Here is a 22,978-nt window from a genome sequence, read left to right on the forward strand (position 1 = left end):
GTGTCTCTCTCTGTCAGATAAATAAAATCTTCAAAACAAAACAAAACAAAAAACTAAACAGACCAAATCAAAGTTGTGTTTTAAGGTTATACCTGGCAAGAATAATTAGAATTCATCTAGACCATTGTTTCTCGTTCTGGCAGGAATTTGTTTAGATTATTCTAATAATCTAAGGGAGCAGGCTCCCCGCTGAGCAGGAAGCCCGACTTAGGGCTTGATCCCAGTAACTTGGGATCACTACCCAAGCCAAAGGCAGACGCTTAACCTACTGAGCCACCCAGGCACCCCATAACATAAAGTTTTTATTAAAATTTTTAAAAATTTAGAATATTTTATTTTTTATTTTATTTTATTTATTTTTTATTTTTTTTAAAGATTCCATTTATTTATTTGACACAGAGATAGAGAGCACAAGTAGGCAGAGTGGCAGGCAGAGGGAGAGGGAGAAGCAGGCTCCCCACTGAGCAGGGAGCCAGACGTGGGGCTCGATCCCCGGACCCCAGGCTCATGACCCGAGCCGAAGGCAGCTGCCCAACTGACTGAGCCACCCAGGTGCCCCAAAATTTAGAATATTTTAATGAAAATATTTTAAACAGATTAACGTATAATGTTAATTTATTATAATTACAAATTGTATTACTAGTTTTAAACATTAATTTTAAAATGTATTAAGTATTTTAAATTTTCTAAGGTGGGGAGTGTTTTCTAATGTTCACCCAAATCCCTCCTGTTAAGGAAATGCTTTTTCCTCTTAAACAATACTTTCTTTTAGCCAGTTCAGGAATCCACATATGGTCTGTGAACCACTGGCATGAGCATTACTTGGGAGTGTTTTAGAAATGCAGAATCTTGGGGCATACCAACTGAATCATAGTCTGCATTTTAACAAGATTCCCAGGTAAGAACTGATGTAAATCACTAAATATGTGCAATATTGTTTTTCCAGATCCCTGACCTTACTTTTAAGAGAGATCCTTTCCGGTTCGGTGTTTCTTCCTTCTTTGGATTTCCTAGCTGATCCAGTAAGGCTCAAAAAGTGTTTTTAATTTGTGGTAAAATACATATAAAGTTTATCATCTTAAATGTTTTTATATATACAGTTCAGTGGTATTAAGTACATTCATTGTTGAGCAACCATCACTACTACGCGTCTCTAGAACTCTTTCACCTTACAAAACTGAAATTCTGTACCCATTAATAATTCTCCATTCTTCTTTCCTCCAGTCCCCTGGCAACCACCAACATACTTTTGTCTCTATGAATTTGACTACTCTGGTACCTCCTATAAGTGGGTCCATGCATTATTTGTCTTTTTGTGACTGCCTTATTTCCCTTAGCATAATGTCCCCAAGATTCATCCACATTGTAGCATATATTAGAATTTTGTTCCTTATCAAGACTGTATAATATTCCATTGTAGATATATACCACATTTTGCTATTTATGCATCCATTGGTGGAAACTTGAATTACTTTTACTTTTGAACCAATAAGATTTTGAAGAAACAGGAATAATTTATAAACACTTTAAATGCTGAAGTCAGAATAACTTTTCTTTGCCCACTTTCCAAAAAGTGAGACCCTGCATCACATTTTTTAAAAAAGTATTTATTTATTTGAGAGAGAGAGTGTGTGAGCATGACTTGGGGAAGGGGCAGAGGGAGAGGGAGAGAGAATCCCAAGCAGTCTCCCTGCTGAGTGTGGAGCCCAACTTGGGGCTCAGTACCCACAACCCTGAGATCATGACCTGAGCCAAAACCAAGAGTCAGATGCTCGACCGACTGAGGCACCCAGGCACCCCCTGCATCGCAGATTTTTTAAAGTCCCTCTGTGTTACATATGTGCAAATGCTTTGCCACTGTTCCATTTGCTTCTTCATTTTTCTAGAAACTTTCACAATATGAAAAATGCTTTGAGAATTTTAGGCAGAATATAGTAATGCGGGGGCGCCTGGGTGGCTCAGTCGTTAAGTGTCTGCCTTCAGCTCAGGTCATGATCCCAGGGTCCTGGGATCGAGCCCCGCATCGGGCTCCCTAGTCCATGGGAGGCCTGTTTCTCCCTCTCCTACTCCACCTGCTTGTGTTCCCTCTCTCTCTGTGTCTCTGTCAAATAAATAAATAAAATCTTAAAAAAAAAAAAAAAGAATATAGTAATGGAATTATTTTGACCCATGTGTATTATTTTCCATTAGGATACTGTGAATCATTTGCTTATCATCTTCATAGATGACAGTCCAGTGAGTATTGAGTATTAAGTATGAGTTTTGATTCATATCTGTCAAAGCACATTGCACTTTTATTGAATTAATAAATTCTCTTTCTTAAAGCCTGAAAAAGCAACTGAACTGCCTTCCCCCTTGGTTCCATTCTTGCAGAAATTTGCAGAACCTAGAAATAAAAAGCCATCTGTAAGTATTTTTAGCAATAATGTATATTATTTTTGATATAAACAATTTTATCATGTGTTTATGTGGCCTTAACTTACTCTTCTCCCATATTGTATCAAGGTGCTGAAGTTAGAATTGAAGCAAATCAGAGAGCAGCAAGATCTCTTATTTCGTTTTATGAACTTTCTGAAACAAGAAGGAGCGGTGCATGTATTGCAAATATGTCTGACTGTGGGTGAGGCTTACCTGTGCACTTTACCAAAGTCATTTTTACACTTTTTAATTTATTTATTTAGTGTTTTAAATACATTTGAATGTTTAGATCAGATCTGATTTTGTAGTTGTCATATATCATTGTACTAAATTTCATTTTACTAGTTATTTTAATATCACCTTTGAGTTGTCTCTTAAGTGTGCACTTCTTTCCAGATTGGAACATAATTTATAATTGACTTCAACCAACTTCTTTTTAAAATATAACTTAAAAAAATTGAGATATAATTTACACAGTGAAATTCACAGAACTTACACAGTTTGATCAGGTTTGACAAATCTAGACATTTGTGTAACTTACACTTTTATCAAGATTTAGAACATTTCCATCACCCCAGTAAGTTAGGGCCCTTCCCAAACACTCCCACTCCTGCCAAAGCAATCACAGGTCTCGTTTCTCTCACCACAGATTAGTTTTGCCTATACAGTTTCCTTCTATAAATGGAGTATATGGTATGTATTCTTTTGTTCCTGGCTTCATTGATTCAGGATAATGCTTTTTAAGATTGGTTTGTGTTGTGTAGAGGAATAGTTTGCTCTTTTTTTTGTTAAGTAGTATTCTTTTGAATGAGTGTACTGTGTTTTTTTTTTAATTCATTCTCCTTGTGGATGGATATATCTGGACTGCTTTCACTTTTGGGCTATTATGAATAAAATTGCTGTGCACATTCTTGTATAAGGCTTTTTCTGTTGGGCATATGTTTAATTAACTGGAAGTAGAATTACTGGGTCACAGGGTAGGTACATATTTTGTTTTATGAGAAACTGCTAAATTGTTTTCCAAAGTGGTTGTACTATTTTACTCTCCCTAGCAAATGTGTGAGAATTTTGGTTGCTCCACACCTTTACCAAAATTTGGTGGTGTTTATTTATCTTTTTAATTTTAGCCATTTTAGTGGGTATGTGGTGGTATGTTATTGTGCTTTTAATTAGCATTTCTCTAATGGTTGGTGTTGAACATTTTATAATATGCTTATTGGCCATTCAAATATCTTTGTACATGGAAGTGTTTAATCTGCCCATTTTTTACTGAATTGTTTTTCTTTTTTCATTAAATTATAGGAGTTCTTTATATATTTTAGATGCAAGTCTTTTGTCAGAAATAAGTATTAAGAATGTTTTCTTCCAGACTGACTTGTCTTTTCATTTTCTGAATAGTATCTTTTGATGAGTAGAATTTTGAAATTTTGATGATACTCAGTATTTCTATTTTATGGTTAGTGCTTTCAGAGACTTCCATAGGAAGTCTTTGTTACCCTAAGTCAAGGTGATATTTGATTGTTTTTCTCTGGATGCGTTATAGTTTTATATTTTATATGTAGGTTTGTGATCTTGAAATATTTTGTATTGGTATTAGTTAGGGGTTGGAGGTTCATTTTTTCCCTCCATTGGATATGGATATCTGGTTTTTCTGATACCCATTTTTTGAGGAGACATTTTTTTTTCCCCATCTTGAGTTGCTTTGGCATCTTCATTAAATGATTTGACCATATATATGTGTTTTGGATTCTCTTTATTTCCACTGATTCATGTCTGATTTTTTGCCTAATATCGTAGTCTTGATTATTACTATATAGTATGTCTTGAAATCAGGTGGCATAAGGCCTCTTATTTCTTTGTTTTTTCAAATTGTTTTGGCTATCCTAGGTCCTTTGCATGTATATGTATATATTTTAGAATCAGATTGCCTATTTCCATACACACATGCACACACATGCTCATGGATACACATACACACACACACACGCACACACATGCACAAAGCCTAGCCTACTTGGGAGTTTTTTGATTGGAATTGCATTAAATCTATAGTATAGATCAACTCAGGGAGTAATGCCATCGCAACAGTATTTGGGTTTCTGGTGTATGAACATGGAATATTTTACCATTCATTTCTATAGTATTTCATAGTTTTCACTGTAGGTCTTTATGTTTTCGGAGGTATTTGCATGTGGTATTTAAAACAATTTTTAAATTGTGGCTAATAAACAGAAATAGAATTGATTTTTTGCATATTGACTTTGTATCCTGTGCCATGGCTACATTCACTTACTAGTTCTGGTAGCTTTTTTGTACATTTCCTTAAGACTTTCTATGTACATAATTATGTCATTTGCAAATATAGTTTTACTTTTTCCTTTATAGTGTTTATGCCTTTTATTTCTTTTTATTGCCTATTGCAACGGCTAGGACCTTTACTATTATGTTGAATTGAAGCAGTAAAAGTTGACATCCTTGCTTCGTTCCTGTTCTTAGGGGGATATTACTTAGTGTTGTACCATTAAGTATGGTACTAGTCTGGTTTGTTTTTTTTGTTTTTGTTTTTGTTTTTTTTGGTAGATATCCTTGATCAGATTGAGAAGGTATCCTTCTCTTCCTGGTTTGCTGAGAGTTTTTTTTTTTTAATCATTAATTGATACTAAATTTTTTTGAATGCTTTTAATGCATCTCAGTAACCTATTTTACTGTCACCAAGTTATTTCCATTGTTCCCTTATTGTGGAGCTATAGTGATGTCCTCTGTTCATTGGTAATTTGTATTTTCTTTTTTCTAATCTGTATTGCTAGGGGTTTTATCAAATCTATTAATGTTTTTGATATACTAATTTTCCACTTTTATTTTTATTACTTCTACTTACCTTGAGTTTAGTTTGCATTTCTTTTTCCGGTTTCTTAATTTTATTCCTGTCTTCTTTTTGGATAGAGGCTTTTTTTTAAAACTATAAATTTTTCTGTATGAATTGCTATAGCTAAATTCTAAACTTTTCGGATTTTTTTTTTTTTTTTTTTTTAAAGTTTTTTCCTATTTGACACAGAGAGAGAGAGAGAGCACAAGCAGGAGGAGCCGCAGGCAGAGGGAGAGGGAGAAGCAGGTTCCCCACTGAGCAGGGAGCCTGATGCGGGGCGTGATCTCATGACCCTGAGATCAAGACCTGAGTTGAAATCAAGAGTCAGATATATAACTGACTGAGCCACCCAGACACCCCTGTGGTGTTTTGTTTTTTTGTTTTGTTTTTTAAGTAAGCTCTACACCCAACGTGGGACTTCACCTCATGACCCTGAGATCAAAGGTTGTATGCTCTACTGACTAAGCCAGGTGCCCCAAATATGTGGTGTTTTTATTGTAGTTAAGTTTTAAATATTTTTAAATTTCCCTCTGGTTTATTTTTTTGACTTAAATTTACCAACAGGATTTTTAAGATCTCTTACTGTGATGGTTTTCTAATCTAATACTGTTCTCATCAATGCACCTGGGTGGTTCAGTTGGTTAAGGATCTGACTCTTGATTTTGGCTCCGGTCATGATCTCACGGCCCAGGGATTGAACCCTGCATGGGGCTCTGTGCTCAGCAGGGAGTCTGCTTAAGGATTCTCTCCCCCTTGCCCTCTGCCTCCCCTGCCCCCCAACTTAAGCATGCGTGTGCTCTCTTTCCCTCTCTCTCTCTCTCTCAAACAAACAAATAAATAAATCTTTTAAAAAATACTGTTCTGATCAGACAACATACTCTTGCGTGATTTTAGTCTTTTGCAATTTATTGAACCTTGTTTATGGCTCATACATATGGTGTGTCTTAATGAATGTTCCCTGTGCATGTGAGAAGAACTTCTGTTTTGTTGTGTTGGGTAGTGTTTTATAAATGTCAGTTAGGTTAAGTTGATGGATTGTCTAAAAATATTCTGTATTCTTTCTGATTTCTTAATGGATTTGCTGTTTGTATCTTTAGTTTTGTAATTTTTTCCATGTATTTTGAACTTTATTAGGTGTAGACACATTTAGGATTGTCGTGTTCATGATGAATTTGTCCTTTTATCATTTTAAAATGCTCTTTATCTCTGGTAATTCTCTGTCTTTAAGTCTGCTTCGTTTGAGATTAATATAGCTACGCTGTCTTTTTTATTTTTATTTTTATTTATTTTTATTTATTTATTTATTTTTAAAGGTTTTATTTATTTATTTGACAGAGAGAGGCAGTGAGAGAGGAACACAAGCAGGGGGAGTGGGAGAGGGAGAAGCAGGCTTCTCGTGGAGCAGGGAGCCTGATGTGGGGCTCGATCCCAGGACCCTGGGATCATGACCTGAGCCGAAGGCAGACGCTTAACGACTGAGCCACCCAGGCGCCCCCGCTGTCTTATTTTTAATATTTTATTTATTTATTCAACAGAAAGAGTGAGAGAGTACAAGCAGGGGGAGCAATAGAGGGAGAGGGAGAAGCAGGCTTACCGCTGAGCAGGGAGCCTGATGCAGGGCGCAATCCCAGGACCCTGAGATCATGACCTGAGCCGAAGGCAGATGCTTAACCATCTGAGCCACCCAGGCACCCCTAGAGTTGAATCTTTTTAATAAACTAGTTGGTAATCTTTGCTTTCTAGTTGGGGCATGTAGTGTACCTTTACACTTAATGTAATTATTGTATGTTTATTGTTAGGTCTTTGATCTTGGTATTTGTTTTGTATTTGTTCCATCTATTTTTTATTCTTTTACTCCTTTCCTGCCTTTCTTTGGTTACTTGAGGATTCTTTAGTATTCCATTTTGTCTCTTCTATTGACTTTTTATTTATGTCTCTTCTGTTCACTCTTCTTGTTTTAGTGGTTGCTCTGAGATTACACTGTCAGTTTTTATCACAGTCTTCATTTAAAAATATTTCACTGCTTCAGGAACACTGTAAGAAATTCAGTGTACTTCCAATTACCCCCTTCTGCCTGATATGCTGTTAACATATTTTAGTTCTGTGTAGGATATAAACTCTACAATACTTTGGTAGTTCTTTTTCAAACCCTCCACACCCCCCCCTTTTCCGGCCCTTAAGTTACTGGTATATTTACCTTCCTGGGACTTTTTATTTCATTCTGAAGAACCAGGTTTCTGTTATCATTTCCCTTGTGCTGAAAAAAATATTTTTTTACATTTATTATAGTACCAATCTGATGGAGATAAATTCTCTTAGTTTTTGTCTTTTTTTGTTAATTTAAATTTAATTAATTAACATATAATGTATTATTGGTTTCAGAGGTAGAGGTCAGTGATTTATCAGTCTTATATAATGCCCAGTGCTCATTACATCACATGCCCCGCTTAATGTCCCTCACGCATTACCCCATCTCCCTACCCACCTCCCCTCCAGCAACCCTCAGTTTGTTTCCTATATTAAAGAGTCTCTTAACGGTTTGTCACCCTCTCTGATTTTGTCTTTTCATTTTTCCCTCTCTTCCCCTATGATCCTCTGTTTTGTTTCTTAAATTCCACATATGAGTGAGATCATATGATAATTGTCTTTCTCTGGTTGACGTATTTTGCTTAGCATAATACCCTCTAGTTCCATCCACGTCATTGCAAATGGCAAGATTTCATTTTTTTGATGGCTGAGTAGTATTCCATTATATATATATGTAGCACATCTTCTTTATCCATTCCTCTGTCAATGGACATCTGGGCTCTTTCCATAGATTGGCTATTGTGGAAATTGCTGCTATAATCATTGGGGTGCAGGTGCCCCTTCAGATCACTACATTTGTATATTTGGGGTAAATCCCTAGTTCTGCAATTGCTGGGTCATAGGGTAGTTCCATTTAACTTTCTGAGGGACCTCCATACTGTTTTCCAGAGTGGCTGCACCAGCTTGCATTCCCACTGACAGTGTAAGAGGGTTCCCCCTTCTTGGCATCCTCCCCATCATCTGTCATTTCCTGACTTTTAATTTTCGCCATTCTGACTGATGTGAGGTGGTATCTCATTGTGGTTTTGATTTGTATTTCCCTGATACTAAGTGATATTGAGCACTTTTTCATGTTGTCTGTTGGGAACATTTGTATGTCTTCATTGGAAAAATGTCTTTCATGTCTTCTGCCCATTTCTTGATTGGATTATTTGTTCTTTGGGTATTGAGTTTGATATGTTCTTTATAGATTTAAGATACTAGCCCTTTATCTGGTAAGACATTTGCAAATATCTACTCTCATTGTGTCAGTTGTCTTTTGGTTTTGTCAACTATTTCCTTTGCTGTACAGAAGCTTTTTATCTTGATAAAGTCCCAATAGTTCATTTCTGCTTTTATTTCCCTTGCCTTTGGAGACGTGTCTAGCAAGAAGTTGCTGCGGCTGAGCTCACAGAGGTTGCTGCCTGTATTCTTTTCTAGAATTTTGGTGAATTCACGTCTCACATTTAGGGCTTTCATCATTCATTTTGAGTCTATTTTTGTGTGTGGTTTAAGGAAATGGTCCAGTTTCATTCTTCTGCATGTGCTGTCCAGTTTTCCCAACAGCATTTGTTGAAGAGACTTTTTTCCATTGGACATTCTTTCCTGCTTTGTCAAAGATTAGTTGACCATAGAGTTTAGGGTCCATTTCTGGGTTCTCTATTCTGTTCCATTGATCTGTGTATCTGTTTTTATGCCAGTACCATATTGTCTTGATGATTACAGCTTTGTAATAGAGCTTGAAGTCCGGGATTGTGATGCCACTGGCTTTGGTTTTCTTTTTTCAATATTCCTTTGGCTATTTGGGGTCTTTTCTGGTTCCATACAAATCTTAGGATTATTTGTTCCATTTCTTTGAAAAAAGTTGATGGTATTTTGATAAGGATTGCATAAATGTGTAGATTGCTCTAGGTAGCATAGACATTTTCACAGTATTCTTCCAATCCATGAGCATGGAACGTTTTTCCATTTTATGTCTTCCTTAATTTCTTTCATAAGTGTTCTGTAGTTTTTAGAGTATAGATCCTTTACATCTTTGGTTAGGTTTATCCCTAGGTATCTTATAGTTTTGGGTGCAATTGTAGATGGGATCTACTCCTTAATTTCTCTTTTTTCTGTTTCATTGTTAGTGTATAGAAATGCAGCTGATTTCTGTGCATTGATTTTTTTTTTTTTTTTTTTTAAGATTTGTTCATTTTTTAACAGCGAGAGACACAGTGAGAGAGGGAACACAAGCAGGGAGAGTGGGAGAGGAAGATGCAGGCTTCCCGCTGAGCAGGGAGCCCGATGTGGGGCTCGATCCCAGGACCCTGAGATCATGACCTGAGCCGAAGGCAGACGCTTAACGACTGAGCCACCCAGGCGCCCCTGATTTTTTTTTTTTTAAGATTTTATTTATTTTTTGACAGAGAGAGACACAGCAAGAGAGGGGACACAAACAGGGGGAGTGGGAGAGGGAGAACAGGCTTCCTGCAGAGCAGGGAGCCTGATGTGGGGCTTGATCCCAGGACCCTGAGATCATGACCTGAGTTGAAGGCAAGACATTTAACGACTGAGTCACCCAGGCGCCCCTCTGTGCATTGATTTTATATCCTGCCACTTTACTGAATTCCTGTATGAGTTCTAGCAATTTTGGGGTGGAGTCTTTTGAGTTTCCCACATAGAGTATCATGTCATCTGCTAAGAGTGAGAGTTTGACTTCTTCGCTGATCTGGATTCCTTTTCTTTTTGTTGTCTGATTGCTGAGGCTAGGACCTCTAGTACTATGTTGAATAGCAGTCGTGAGAGTGGACATCCCTGCTGTGTTCCTGACCTTAAGGGAAAAGCTCTCAGTTTTTCCCCATTGAGAATGATATTTGCTGTGGGCTTTTGGTTGATGGTTTTTATGATATTGAGGTATGTTCCCTCTGTCCCTACACTATGAAGAGTTTTAATCAAGAAAGGATGCTGTACTTTGTCAAATGCTTTTTCTGCATCTGTTGAGAAGATCATGTGGTTCTTGTCCTTTCTTTTATTAAAGTAGCGTATCACGTTGATTGACTTGTGGATGTTGAACCAACCTTGCAGCCCAGGAATAAATCCCACTTAGTCATGGTGAATAATCCTTTTATTGTACTGTTGGATTCTATTGGCTATTATCTTGGTAGGAATTATTGCAACCATATTCATCAGGATATTGGTCTGTAATTCTCCTTTTCTGTGGGGTCTTTGGTTTTGGGATTAAGGTAATGCTGGCCTCATAGAGTTTGGAAGTTTTCCTTCCATTTCTATTTTTTGAAATAGCTTCAGAAGAATAGGTATTAATTCTTCTTTAAATTTTTGGTAGAATTCTCCTGGAAAGCCATCCGGCCCTGGACTCTTGTTTGTTGAGAGATTTTTGATTATTGCTTCAATTTCCTTGCTGGTTATGAGTCTGTTCATGTTTTCTGTTTCTTCCTGTTTCAGTTTTGGTAGTTTATATGTCTCTAGGAATGCATCTATTTCTTCCTGATTGCCTAATTCGTTGGCATATCGTTGTTCATAATATGTTCTTATAATTGTTTGTATTTCTTTGGTGTTGGTTGTGATCTCTCCTCTTTCATTCATGAATTTATTTATTTGGGTCCTTTCTGTTTTCTTTTTGGTAAGTCTGGCCAGGGATTTGTCATTCTTATTAATTCTTTCAATGAACCAGCTCCTAGTTTTGTTGATCTATTCTACTGTTGTTTTGGTTTCTATTTCATTGATTTCTGCTCTCATCTTTATTAATTCTCTTCTGCTGGGTTTAGGCTTTATTTGCTGTTCTTTCTCCAGCTCCTTTAGGTGTAAGGTTAGGTTGTGTATTTGAGACCTTTCTTGTTTCTTGAGAAAGGCTTGTATTGCTATGTACTTCCCTCTTAGGACCGCCTTTGCTGAATCCCAAAGGTTTTGACCAGTTGTTTGTCATTTTCATTTGTTTCAGTGAATTTTTTTTAAAGATTTTATTTATTTATTTGGGAGAGAGAGCATGTGCGTGCACAAGCAGGGGGAGGGGCAGAGGGAGAGGGAAAAACAGGCTCCCTGCTGAGCAGGGAAGCCCAATGCGGGGCTCAATCCCAGGACCCTGGTATCATGACCTGAGCTGAAAGCAGACGCTTATCCGACTGAGCCACACAGTTGTCCTTCCATGAATTTTTAAAATTCTTCTTTAATTTTCTGATTGACCAGTTCATTTTTTTTTTTTTTAAGATTTTATTTATTTTGACAGAGTACAAGCAGGGAGAGCAGCAGGCAGAGGGAGAGGGAGAAGCAGGCTCCCTGTTCAGCAGGGAACCCGATGTGGGGCTTGATCCCAGGATCACGACCCCAGCCAAAGGCAGACACTTAACTGTCTGAGCCACCGGTTGCCCCGACCCATTCATTCTTTAGTAGGATGCTCTTTAGTCTCTTTGAAATTTGAGTTCAAGTTTCAAAGCATTGTGGTCTGAAAATATGCAGGGAATGATCCCAGTCTTTTGGTACCAGTTGAGACTTGATTTGTGACCCAGTATGTGATCTATTCTGGAGAATGTTCCATGCGCACTCGAGAAGAATGTGTATTCTGTTGCTTTATGATAGAATGTTCTGAATGTATCTGTGAACTCCATTTGGTCCAGTGTGTCCTTTAAAGCCCTTGTTTCCTTGTTGATCTGCTTAGATGATCTGTCCATTGCAGTGAGGGGGATGTTAAAGTCCCCTACTTATTGTATTATTATGAATGTGCTAATTTTGTTATTAGTGGCTTTATATAATTTATGCCTCATGTTAGGGGTATAAATATTTACAATTGTTAGATATTCTTGTTGGATAGACCCTTTTATTATGATAATAGTGTCCTTCATCATCTTTTATTAAAATCTTTGGTTTAAAATCAAGTTTGTCTGATATAAGGATTGCTACCCTAGCTTTCTTTTGATGTCCATTACCATGATAAATGGTTTTCCACCCCTTCACCTTCAATCTGGCTGTATCTGTGGGTCTAAAATGAATCTCTTGGAGACGGCATTTTGATGGGTCTTGCTTTTTTATCCAGTCTGATACCCTGTGTCTTTTGATTGGAGCATTGAGCCCATATACCGTCAGAGTAACTATTGAAAGATATGAATTTAGTGCCATTGTATTACCTATAAAGTCACTTTCTGTATATTATCTCTGTTCCTTTTTGGTCTATGTTACTTTTGGGCTCTCTCTTCACTTAAAGGATTCCCTTTAATATTTCTTATAGGGCTGGTTTAGTGATCACGAGTTCTTTTAATTTCTATTTGTCCTGGAAGCTTTTTATCTCTCCTTTTAGTTTGAATGACACCCTTGCTGGATAAGGTATTCTTGGCTGCATATTTTTCTCATTTGGCAACCTGAATATGTCATACCAGTCCTCTCTGGTCTGTTGGTCTCTGTGGATAGGTCTGTTGCCAGTCTAATGTTTCTACACCTATAGGTTACAGACCTCTTTTCCCCCTGAGCTGCTTTCAGGATTTTCTCTTCATCTCTGAGATTTGCAAGCTTCCCTATTCTATGTTGAAGTGTGACCTATTTTTATTGATTTTGAGGAGGGTTCTCTGTGTCTCCTGGACTTGAATGCCTGCTTCTTTTCCCAGATTAGGGAAGTTCTCTGCTATAATTTGCTCCAAATACCTTCTGCCCCCCTCTCTCTCTTTCCTCTTCCTCTGGGGTCACAATTATTCTAATATTGTTTCGCTTTATGGCATCACTTATCTCTCGAGTTCTCTGCTCATGATGTAGTAGTTGTTTATCCCTTTTTCTCAGCTTCTTTATTCTCCATCATTTGGTCTTTTATATCACTAACTCTCTCTGCTTCCTCATTTATCCTAGCAGTTAGAGCCTCCATTTTTTATTGTATCTCATAAATAGCCTTTTTGATTTCTACCTGATTAGATTTTAGTTCTTTTATTTCTCCAGAAAGGGATTCTCTTGTGTCTTCCATTGTTTTTTTTCAAGCCCAGCTATTATCTTTTTAATCATTATCCTGAACTCTACTTCCAACATCTTACTTATATCCATACTGATTAGGTCCCTGGCAGTTAGTACTGCCTCTTGTTCTCTTTCTTGAGGTGAGTTTTTCCGTCTTGTCATTCTTGCAGAAAGTGGTTGTCTTTCTTTATGTAGAGTTGCAGTTATTCTTTTCTTACATCTCAGGTTGAGTTTGCAGGTGTTCAGAATGATTTGATAACGATCTAGCTGAATTCCTGGGAGGAGACGAAACTTAGGTCTCCTACTCCTCTGCCATCTTGGACTATCAGTTTTTGTCTTTTTGAAAAGATGTTTATTTTGTCTTCATTTTGAAGGCTATTTTTACCAAATATGGAATTTTAGATTGACAGGTTTTTCTTTTAACACCCTGAAATAATGACCTGAGCAGAAATCAAGATTTGGACACTTAACTGACTGGGCCACCCAGGTGCCCCAATAACTATTCCTCCTAAGGAGAAATTACCTGCCATTCTTATGTATGCACCTCTTTTTATAATATCCCCTTTCTCCCTGGCTGGTTTTACAGTTTTCTCTTAATTTTTGGTTCTCAGAAATTTGACTGTACTGTGTAGTTTTCTTTTTATATGTTCTGCTTAGATTTTACTGAAATTCTTGAATATGTAGGTTGGTGTCTTTCATCACTTTTGAAAATTCTTGGCTGTTGGGGCACCTGGGTGGCTCAGTTGGTTAAGCGTCTGACTCTTGGTTTTGGCTCAGGTCAAGATCTCTCGGTCGTGAGATTGAGCCCTGTGTTGGGCTCCACTCTGAGCATGGAGCCTGTTTGGGATTCTCTCTCTTTTCTCCCCCTATCCTCCCCCGCAGCCCCACCACTCACACTCTCTCTTCTTCTCTAAAAATCTAAGAAAGAAAGTTCGTGTCTGTTATCTCTTTAGATATTTTGCCTCGTTATTTTTCCTCCTTTCCCTTCAAGGCTCCAATTATATGAATTGGCTATTATCCCAAGATCATATATGTTCTGTTCCTTTTTTAAAAACTATTTCATTTCCTCTTTATGTTTCAGTTGGATAATTAAAAATTAGGGGGTGAACTCCATGTTAATACCTCTTGTAATAAGGAAAGGCAGTTAATATTTTGTCTGTTCTGCTGTCATCTGTGATTTTAGAAAAAAAGATTAATTTGTTTTCATACCCAGCTCCATTAGTAGTCTATAGCCTCCATGATAGAAGGAAATATTGTTTAAAAACATTGACTGTGGGGCGCCTGGGTGGCTCATTTGTTAAGCGTCTGCCTTCGGCTCAGGTCATGATCCCAGAGTCCTGGGATCAAGCCCCACATCGGGCTCCCTACTCAGCGGGAAGCCTTCTCCCTCTCCCACTCTGCCTGCTTGTGTTCCTGCTCTTGCTGTCTCTGTCTCTGTCAAATAAATAAATAAAATCTTAAAAAAATAAAAATAAAAACATTGACTGGAACTTAAAAAACCTTAGGTTTCACTGTTATTTAGTGAATTGGATTTCAAAATATTAAAGCCCCTTGGTATAAACAATTAATCGAATACGTTCTTTAAATATACTATTCTAAATTTTAGAAATTCGTATTGCTGTGCAAGTATTTACATATTTTATATTATCATATAAAATATTTGGTTAACTGAGTTTCTCATTCATCTGGGTAAATTTTATTTCCAATTAAATTTTTTTAGAAAGCTTAAAATGATGAATAGATTGTAATTGTTGCTTTTAATATTGATTACAATAAGACTGGGAAGAGTATATTATATATTGTATTATTTTATATTGAAATAATTCATTTTTTCGTTTTCCTAATTTGCTAGAGGAATTCAATGATAGAATTTTACGACCAGAGTTATCAAATGATGAAATGCTTTCTCTTCATGAAGAATTGCAGAAGATTTATAAAACATATTGTTTGGATGAAAGTATAGACAAAATTCGATTTGATCCCTTTATTGTAGAAGAGATTCAAAAAAGTAAGTCAAAGATGTTGATGAGAATATAGCCCTTTTACAAATTTTAACGTTTTCAGAATTTTCTTCTGTATTCAGTGTTTATTATTACAACAGCTGTGTGAGGTGCACAGGTAGCCATTTTCCTATTTAACTAAAAAGATGAAAGCTTTGATGAAGAAATTGACTCACAATTCACCTAACTAATACTTGCCAGAATTGTAGCTTGGTGGTTCTGATTCCTCATCCTGGTTTGATTTTTATACCTTACAAGTGGCTTTTCTGCGAAACAAAGTTTTAGGACTGTTTGTATGCTCTCTCACTGTTATTTTAAACTAATATATAATGTATTTATGGTATTCATAAACAATTTCTACAATGTAATTTTTTTTAATAGTTGCTGAAGGCCCATATATAGATGTTGTTAAACTTCAAACTATGAGATGTCTTTTTGAAGCATACGAACATGTACTGTCTCTCTTGGAGAATGTGTTTACTCCTATGTTCTGCCACAGTGATGAGGTAAGTCAAAATACTAATCTTGTTTAAGGATTTTTCTTCAAAATTTCATAGTGGCTTTGATATCAATAGATGAGTGATTCAAATAACAAAATAAACAGAGAAATAAAATATGATTAATTTAAAAAGTGAATACTCTTTCACTACAGAAATTAACGGAGATTAGAAGTTTACTGTAAAAATTCTCAATACCAAAACCATATTTGTATATATCTGATTAGGTAGATTGTGACCAAATTGGTCTACCTGATTTGCCATATGCCTGAGTGGCTTTATAATACTGTGGTGTTGCAGAAACTCCATTCTACTTTTACATACATTATTTACAGACATGTGGAAATCAAATCACCTGAATATCTCCATTTGCAGTATTATAATCCTTACTCTATTTGCCTATGGTTGTTTTCACTTGATTTAAATTTTGTTTTCTTTGGAGTGCAAAGTAGTATGGTAAAATAACATGTTTTAATATAAAATAGATTAATCATAATTTTTTTAAAGTATTTCAGGCAACTTTTAAGAGGTGCAGAATCACCAACACGCAATTCAAAATTGAACAGGTAGGTATGGTAAGTCATCTGTATGGTTTGTTTTTGTACTTGCTGTTGCTAATTATTCTTGTGTCTGTTCTTTTTTGATTATGTGGTGCCATTGCTACATAAGTAGACATTTTATTAAGTTATTATAGAGTTGTACCGTATATAGTAACCTGAAAATGCCTGAAATTCTTTTAGAAAAATTTAACAAGATACACACCATTGCCTTCCTAATATCATAATTAATACATATTAGTGCTTGATCACCTGCTTTATTGGATCTTATGGACTACATGCATAAATGAAATCTATAGATAACTCAATTTTAGACCGCTTTTTTTCCCCCTGGAGAATACTTTTTATTAGAGTACTTACTGGTTACAAATGTGGAGAGGTTTTTCTCCCTTTCCCTTTTCCCTTTCTGGAAATATATGTGCATAGTTATGTAACTCAGAGAAATAACAGAAAAGAGAGCTTTATCCATTTATAAACTGGATAAGTAATGTCTTGATTTGCCCTTATATTGTTGTACGTACAAAATTGACACAGATATCAAATCTGTCAGTCCACAGAATAGATATTCACATTGCTCTCAACACCTTCCAGTTTGAGCAAGAATCTAATATATAAGTAAGTTGGAGATGTGGTACAAAGACACAAGTAGGTCAGAAACTGGAGTGTTTTTAGATAGAACAAGGAAAAATGTGAAAACCTTAGCCATGAGGAGGATATATTGTATTTTTTGACATTAACCAAGGGATGTAGAAACAGATTTGAATTTTTTGATTGTTGAATTTATATATTACAGTCATGAAACACTGACTTAACAAAAATTCTATCCTTGTTATTTAAAATAGCATACTTTATCCAATCTAAATACCTCTTCTTTTATTTGAATACTTTTTTAAGACTTTTATCGAATTTTCCAGCATCATTTGAGAAGCAGGTGGAATTTATTTCTGTTTATAGACAGGATTTTGGAGTGCCATAGTAGAATATTAAGCTTAATCACTCTCCTGTATAGGACCATTTAGGGGAAAGTGGTTCTTTGATCTTATAAGCCTGCCGAGGAACTAAGTCAGGGTCATAACTTCAGAGTTGGAAAGCTTTCTTTGCCACTTTGAGAACACCTGGTTGTCTTCCAACATACTACACTAATTTTGCTCTCTTTAAAATATAAGATAAACAGGACGAAAATATGGACTCTTTACATTGTGTGTACTGATTATGGTCTTTAAAAGTATGTTTTTCTTTATATTGACCTGACTTTAATATTAACTATCAGTCTTGTCAGGACTCTGCTTCTGTGATACTTATTCATTTACCTATATAAAATAAGTAAAAGACTTACTTAACATTCTTTCATTGAAAATTTAGAGTAGCATTGCTGATTTGCTAAGTGACTTAAATATGTAAAATATTTATTCATATATTTTATGTCTATATTCTGTTTAATTGTATTTTAAAAGTAAAAATTTTAATGCATATTAATGTTAACCTGTTGTTCTGTTTCTTCCATACTCGAAGGATAACTTAAAAAATATATTTAGGGACTTTCTTTTGTTCACTTTGTTTCTTAGCTTAAAACATATATTTCAAAATGTGTGAAGCATATATAATTATATTTAATACAGACTTGAATTTCATGTTGGAAAACACTGAGTTTGTTTTCTGTGCCAAGTTTTTGGTGGCTTAGTCTCTGCATACTTTCCACCATATCAAACAAATGGTGTGCCTAAATGAGGGCAAAAAATACAGTTATTTCCTGACAGTAGTTTAAGAACTTGTTTTTAATGGTCTAGAATTCATACCCCCAATTCCCACCCCACCCCTCCACAGCCATGGTGCTTTCTCTTTCCTTTATTATGTCATACAGATTCTTTCCCTTTGCAGAGATAAATGCTGTCCAGTTGTGTAACCTTTAAAGCTGTTAAATTTTGTTTTGTTTTCTAAAGTGAAACTTGTTTAATATCTGGGCTTTCTCTCTCTCCTTTCCTTATATAATTTCACTTATCTGTTACTGCAGAGGTAGCCTAAGTTTGGATGATTTTCGGTAAGTCTTGAGACAGCATGTGATTTTTTTCTATATAAATTATCTTTTTAAGTTCAGAAAATATGTCCCAAAACAACCTAAGTACAACAAAAAGGGAAAAGGAAACACTGCTATTACTACTGCCTTTATATCAACTATTTGGGTTATCCTTTTATTTATTTATTTTTAAAAAATATTTTATTTAAATTCAATTTAGTTAACATATACTGTATTATTAGTTTTAGGGGTAGAATTTAGTGATTCATCAGTTGCGTATAACACCCAGTGCTCATCATGTGCCCTCCTTTCTGCCCATCACCCAATTACCCCATCCCCCCCCCCACCTCCCCTCTGGCAACCCTCAGTTTGTTTCCTTTAGTTAAGAGTCTCTTATGGTTTGCCTCCCTCTCTGTTTTCATCTTATTGTATTTTGGGGATATCTTTTTTTTTTTTTTAAGATTTTATTTATTTATTTGAGAGAGGGTAAGAGAGAGAAAGAGCAGAAGCAGGGAAAGGGGCAGGCTCCCTGCCAAGCAAGGAGCCCGATGTGGGACTCTATCCCAGGACCCTGGGATCATGACCTGAGCCAAAGGCGGAGGCTTAACCCACTGAGCCACCAGGTGTCCCTGGGATATCCTTTTAAATTTAACCTCTAATTTGATTCTAGATATCTCCTTTTTGTTTTCTTTCTTTCTTTCTTTATTTTTTTTAAGATTTTATCTATTTGAGGTAGACTCCATGCCCAGTGTGGAGATTGAACTCACAACCCTGAGGTCAAGAGTCTCAGGCTGTACCAGCTGAGCCAACCAGGCCCCCCTGGATATCTCTTTTTTGAAATAGCATGATATATGTCATAAAATAAAAATGTCAGTTTAAAATAAAATAAAAAGCTAGTATCCATCTGTTCAAAGCTACTGATTGATTGATTTTTTTGTTACTGGTTTTGCTAAATTACTTTTAGAATTACTTGTGTTTAAAGAACTTTTTTTTTTTAAAGCAAGAAGTACAGTATTTGTGTATTTCTGGGGATAATCAGAAGTGAGATATTTAAAAAAATGTCAGATTTCAAAAAGTCCAATTTTGTATAATCTATCTAAATCCTAGAGATTTTAGTAATATTTTGTTAACATTTTCATAATTGGTTTTGGAAACACTCTATCAGAGAGAATTGTGTTTACAGTTCTGGATTTAAAAAAAACCAGATTGAATGCTTGTTTAAATAAAATAATCTTCTGATTTAAGTACCCTTTTTACTACTAACTGTTTATTAGAGTTTTTCCAGTTTTAAAATAAGTCTGATTTGCTCCTTAGACTTGTATAAAATGCACATCATTAATGTACCAGGTATATTTGAAACTTGATGAATTTATTTTTATTTCTGTAATTGTTGTGTTATTTCAGTAAATAAATTTTGCTTGTGAGAATAATAGCTGTCCATTAAGTTAAGCATCCATAGCAAACTTTTTTGGATTTTAAAATAGTCATTTTTATTTAAGGGTATCTCTTGTATGGGCAGCATTACATAGTGAGCATGAGTTTTAAATTGGGTAAAAGGTCTGCTTTTCTTTGTTGAAACATGGGACAGTAGGCTGTAGTGGAGGACATTTTTGCTGCTTTTTGGATTATTTTTTGTTGTTGCTTTCCAGCTATTTCTGCTTTTAGAAATTTACTTTTGAAAAAAATTATAAAACCAATATTTAATATGTATGTCAGAGCAGGCTGCTTCCTTAGGCTACATTTGCTTTTGTACTTATGTTTATTGCTAACCATTCCCTTTGGCATTTTATCTTTTTTTTTGTTACTTCGAAGTTAAGTAAGATGCATTTTATACTTCATTCCTCTTTTGAGTATATGATTATAAAGTTGAAATTTGCTTAAAAATTTTCAGTCACAGAGGACAGAAGTTTTTGTTTAGGTCTGTCTAAAAATGAAGGACTGAGAAGGTCATAGTTTTATATTTTTTTTCTGTTACACTGTTATTTTAGCAGTGCAGTTCTAAATGGATACATTGTTTTGAATGTTGTTCTTACCACATTTTTTATTTCAAAATATGTATGGCAGTAAGAACTGTGTACCACTAGGGGGCTCTCATCTTTTAAAACATTTTAGTTCAGTTAATGTTTTAAATAGTAGGTAAATTCCAAACATTTATTAGTAAATACTGTCCCATTTATTCATACCCCCAAATTTAAACTTTAAATGTTTTGTCACTTTTGTCTTCTGAGATGTTGGGACTCAATCTATGACTAAGAACTCCAAAAAGTTATGTTAGCTCTATCTTCAGATTACCCTTTTCACAGCTATTTTTATTGTTTAGAGTAAACTAGACTGTTGTGATAATTCGCTATGTACTTGATACATTTTTGTTTAATATTTAGGAGCACACAGAAAAGAGGAGAATCATTTGGAATCAGCAGAATAGGTAGCAAAATTAAAGGAGTATTTAAAAGTACCACAATGGAAGGAGCTATGTTGCCTAATTATGGGTTAGCTGAAGGTGAAGATGACTTTGTAAGTAAAAATTCTTCAATTTGATATATGTATAAATTCAGACCTACAATGGCATAAAAATTGGACATGCTTATTTTGTTTTCTCTCTCCTTTATTTTACTTATTTCAGACTTCTTTTCTATCCCTTATTTTTTCATTAGTTATTATAGTTTCATGGTGCTAATCTAATTTGTAAAGATCCTGAGCACTAAGTTAACTGCTTGTTAAGGCCAGAATGGTTTATTGAGCTGAGGTAGTTCTAATAGTCAAACAATTTACCATCATGTGGTTAGGCTTTTACTTTGTATCCTGATCTTATCTCTTTCCAACCATATGGTCCAGGCAAACAGAATTATTGATAAATTCCCTTACTCCTTGATACTCAAACTGTGATTGTTACATGAACAGCATCAGTATTACCTGGGAGCTTAGTATAAGTGAAGAATCTCTGGTTCCATCCTAGACCTACTGAATCAATTTGTACTTTAACAAGATTTGTGGTTGATTTATATGCACATTACACCCACCATGCTATTTTATCTCCTTGATCTTTGCACATGCTGTCCTTGGAATATCTTTTATTTACATAGAAAATTCATATTTATCTTTCAGAATCCAGCTGCTTCCCTTAAACCCTTACCTGGATCCCCAAGTAGAACTGAACATTCCCTCATTTGTGCCCCTTGTTAGAGCATATGTTAAAGCATGCACCAAAAATTGTATTTGAAATGATATGTTTATGATTGTTTTCTTTACCAGTTAATTCCATAAAGACAGATATTGTCTCATCTGTACTTTTTATTTGTTAAACAAATCTTTATTAAACAGAGTTCCTGGGTCCTTATTTTGCTCTTTAATGACTGAGCAGTGGGGATAAAATGATGATTAAGAGAGACTTTGCCCTTAAGATATTTACTAACCTGGATATCAAAAGGCATGAATAGAAGTGATTGGATTGTCAATGACCAAGAAGAAGGAATGGGGGAGAGAAGAGTATATAAACCCATTTTTTTCTCTTACTCCTTCCTTTTGACCTGTGTCCCATTGCATGATGAATGTTTATTGCTAACCATTCTCTTTGGCATTTTATCTTTTTGTTGTTGTTGTTACTTTGAAGTTAAGTAAGATGCATTTTATACTTCATTCCTCTTTTGAGTATATGATTATAAAGTTGAAATTTGCTTAAAAATTTTCAGTCACAGAGGACAGAAGTTTTTTGTTAAGGTCTGTCTAAAAATGAAGGACTGAGAAGGCCATAGTTTTATATTTTTATATATTTATATTTTTATATTATTTTTAATTTATATTGTATTTATATATATTTATATATACTTATAAATACATATAATTATATATATATTAAGTATGTATTAAATATATTTTAAGGAGATTCATTGCTTCATAATTTAAGTGGAAGAAAATCTTAATTCTTCTTTTTTCCTTCTTAGGTAATCCAAATATAACATTCTTTTTTCTGGTTATGCCCTGGTCTTTTCTTAAAAGTGTGGGTAGAAGAAAGACAGTAGACCAGAAGAGGTAGTCTTTTTTCAAAATAATGTTTATTTATGTATTTTTAAAATTTTAAGCATATTATAATCTCAGTTTTTTAATAATATGGAAAAGTGGCAACAAATTTAAAATACCACCCATAATCCTACCACTCAGTAACCATTTCTGTTAACATTTTGGTGATTTAAAAAAAAAAAAAAACCTTTCCTTTCTCATCCACATCCCACTCTCTTCCCACTTAATATTACCTTCCCACTTAATATTACTTAATATTACCTTCCCACTTAATATTACTTAATATTACCTTCCCACTTAATATTACTTAATAGAAGTGAAAGCATTTACCCATGTTATTGTGAACTTTCCAAAACATAGTTTTTGTTTGGGAAGACGTACTTTTTATTTTTTGTTCTGCCTGATTACTTGAAATATAAGCTGTTTTTTTTGTTTTTGTTTTTTTGTTTTTTTTTTTGTTTTTGCTTCAAGAAAAAAAAAAAAAAAAAAAAAAAGGTGAGAGAGTTCTGTTTTATAGTGGCTCAAGAAAGAAGAAAATTCTTGATTTGGAAGCAAAGATAGTGATAAGCAAAAGTATAAGAAGAGCACAAACTAATCTCTAATACTCTGAAAGA

At 35.0% G+C, this 22,978-nt stretch overlaps 1 protein-coding gene across 12 annotated transcripts in view; it reads left to right on the top strand.

Annotated features, from left to right (window-relative positions):
* The window catches only part of SNX14 (sorting nexin 14), a 92,414-nt gene that overhangs the window by 45,998 nt on the left and 23,438 nt on the right, over positions 1–22,978 (top strand). For 8 of the 12 annotated variants that reach the window (XM_021693572.2, XM_044917557.1, XM_044917554.1 and 5 more), the window contains 9 exons: positions 947–1,022; positions 2,191–2,235; positions 2,326–2,406; positions 2,506–2,620; positions 15,132–15,287; positions 15,661–15,785; positions 16,284–16,342; positions 18,345–18,371; positions 20,729–20,861. In XM_021693572.2, the coding sequence (XP_021549247.1) occupies positions 947–1,022; positions 2,191–2,235; positions 2,326–2,406; positions 2,506–2,620; positions 15,132–15,287; positions 15,661–15,785; positions 16,284–16,342; positions 18,345–18,371; positions 20,729–20,861 (817 nt within the window). The remainder of the gene's footprint in view (positions 1–946; positions 1,023–2,190; positions 2,236–2,325; positions 2,407–2,505; positions 2,621–15,131; positions 15,288–15,660; positions 15,786–16,283; positions 16,343–18,344; positions 18,372–20,728; positions 20,862–22,978) is intronic. The other 4 variants (XM_021693573.2, XM_044917558.1, XM_044917556.1 and 1 more) reach the window with 1 other exon arrangement.

This window comes from Neomonachus schauinslandi, chromosome 8 (genome assembly GCF_002201575.2).
Source record: "Neomonachus schauinslandi chromosome 8, ASM220157v2, whole genome shotgun sequence".
In the NCBI taxonomy this organism is placed as follows: Eukaryota; Metazoa; Chordata; class Mammalia; order Carnivora; family Phocidae; genus Neomonachus; species Neomonachus schauinslandi.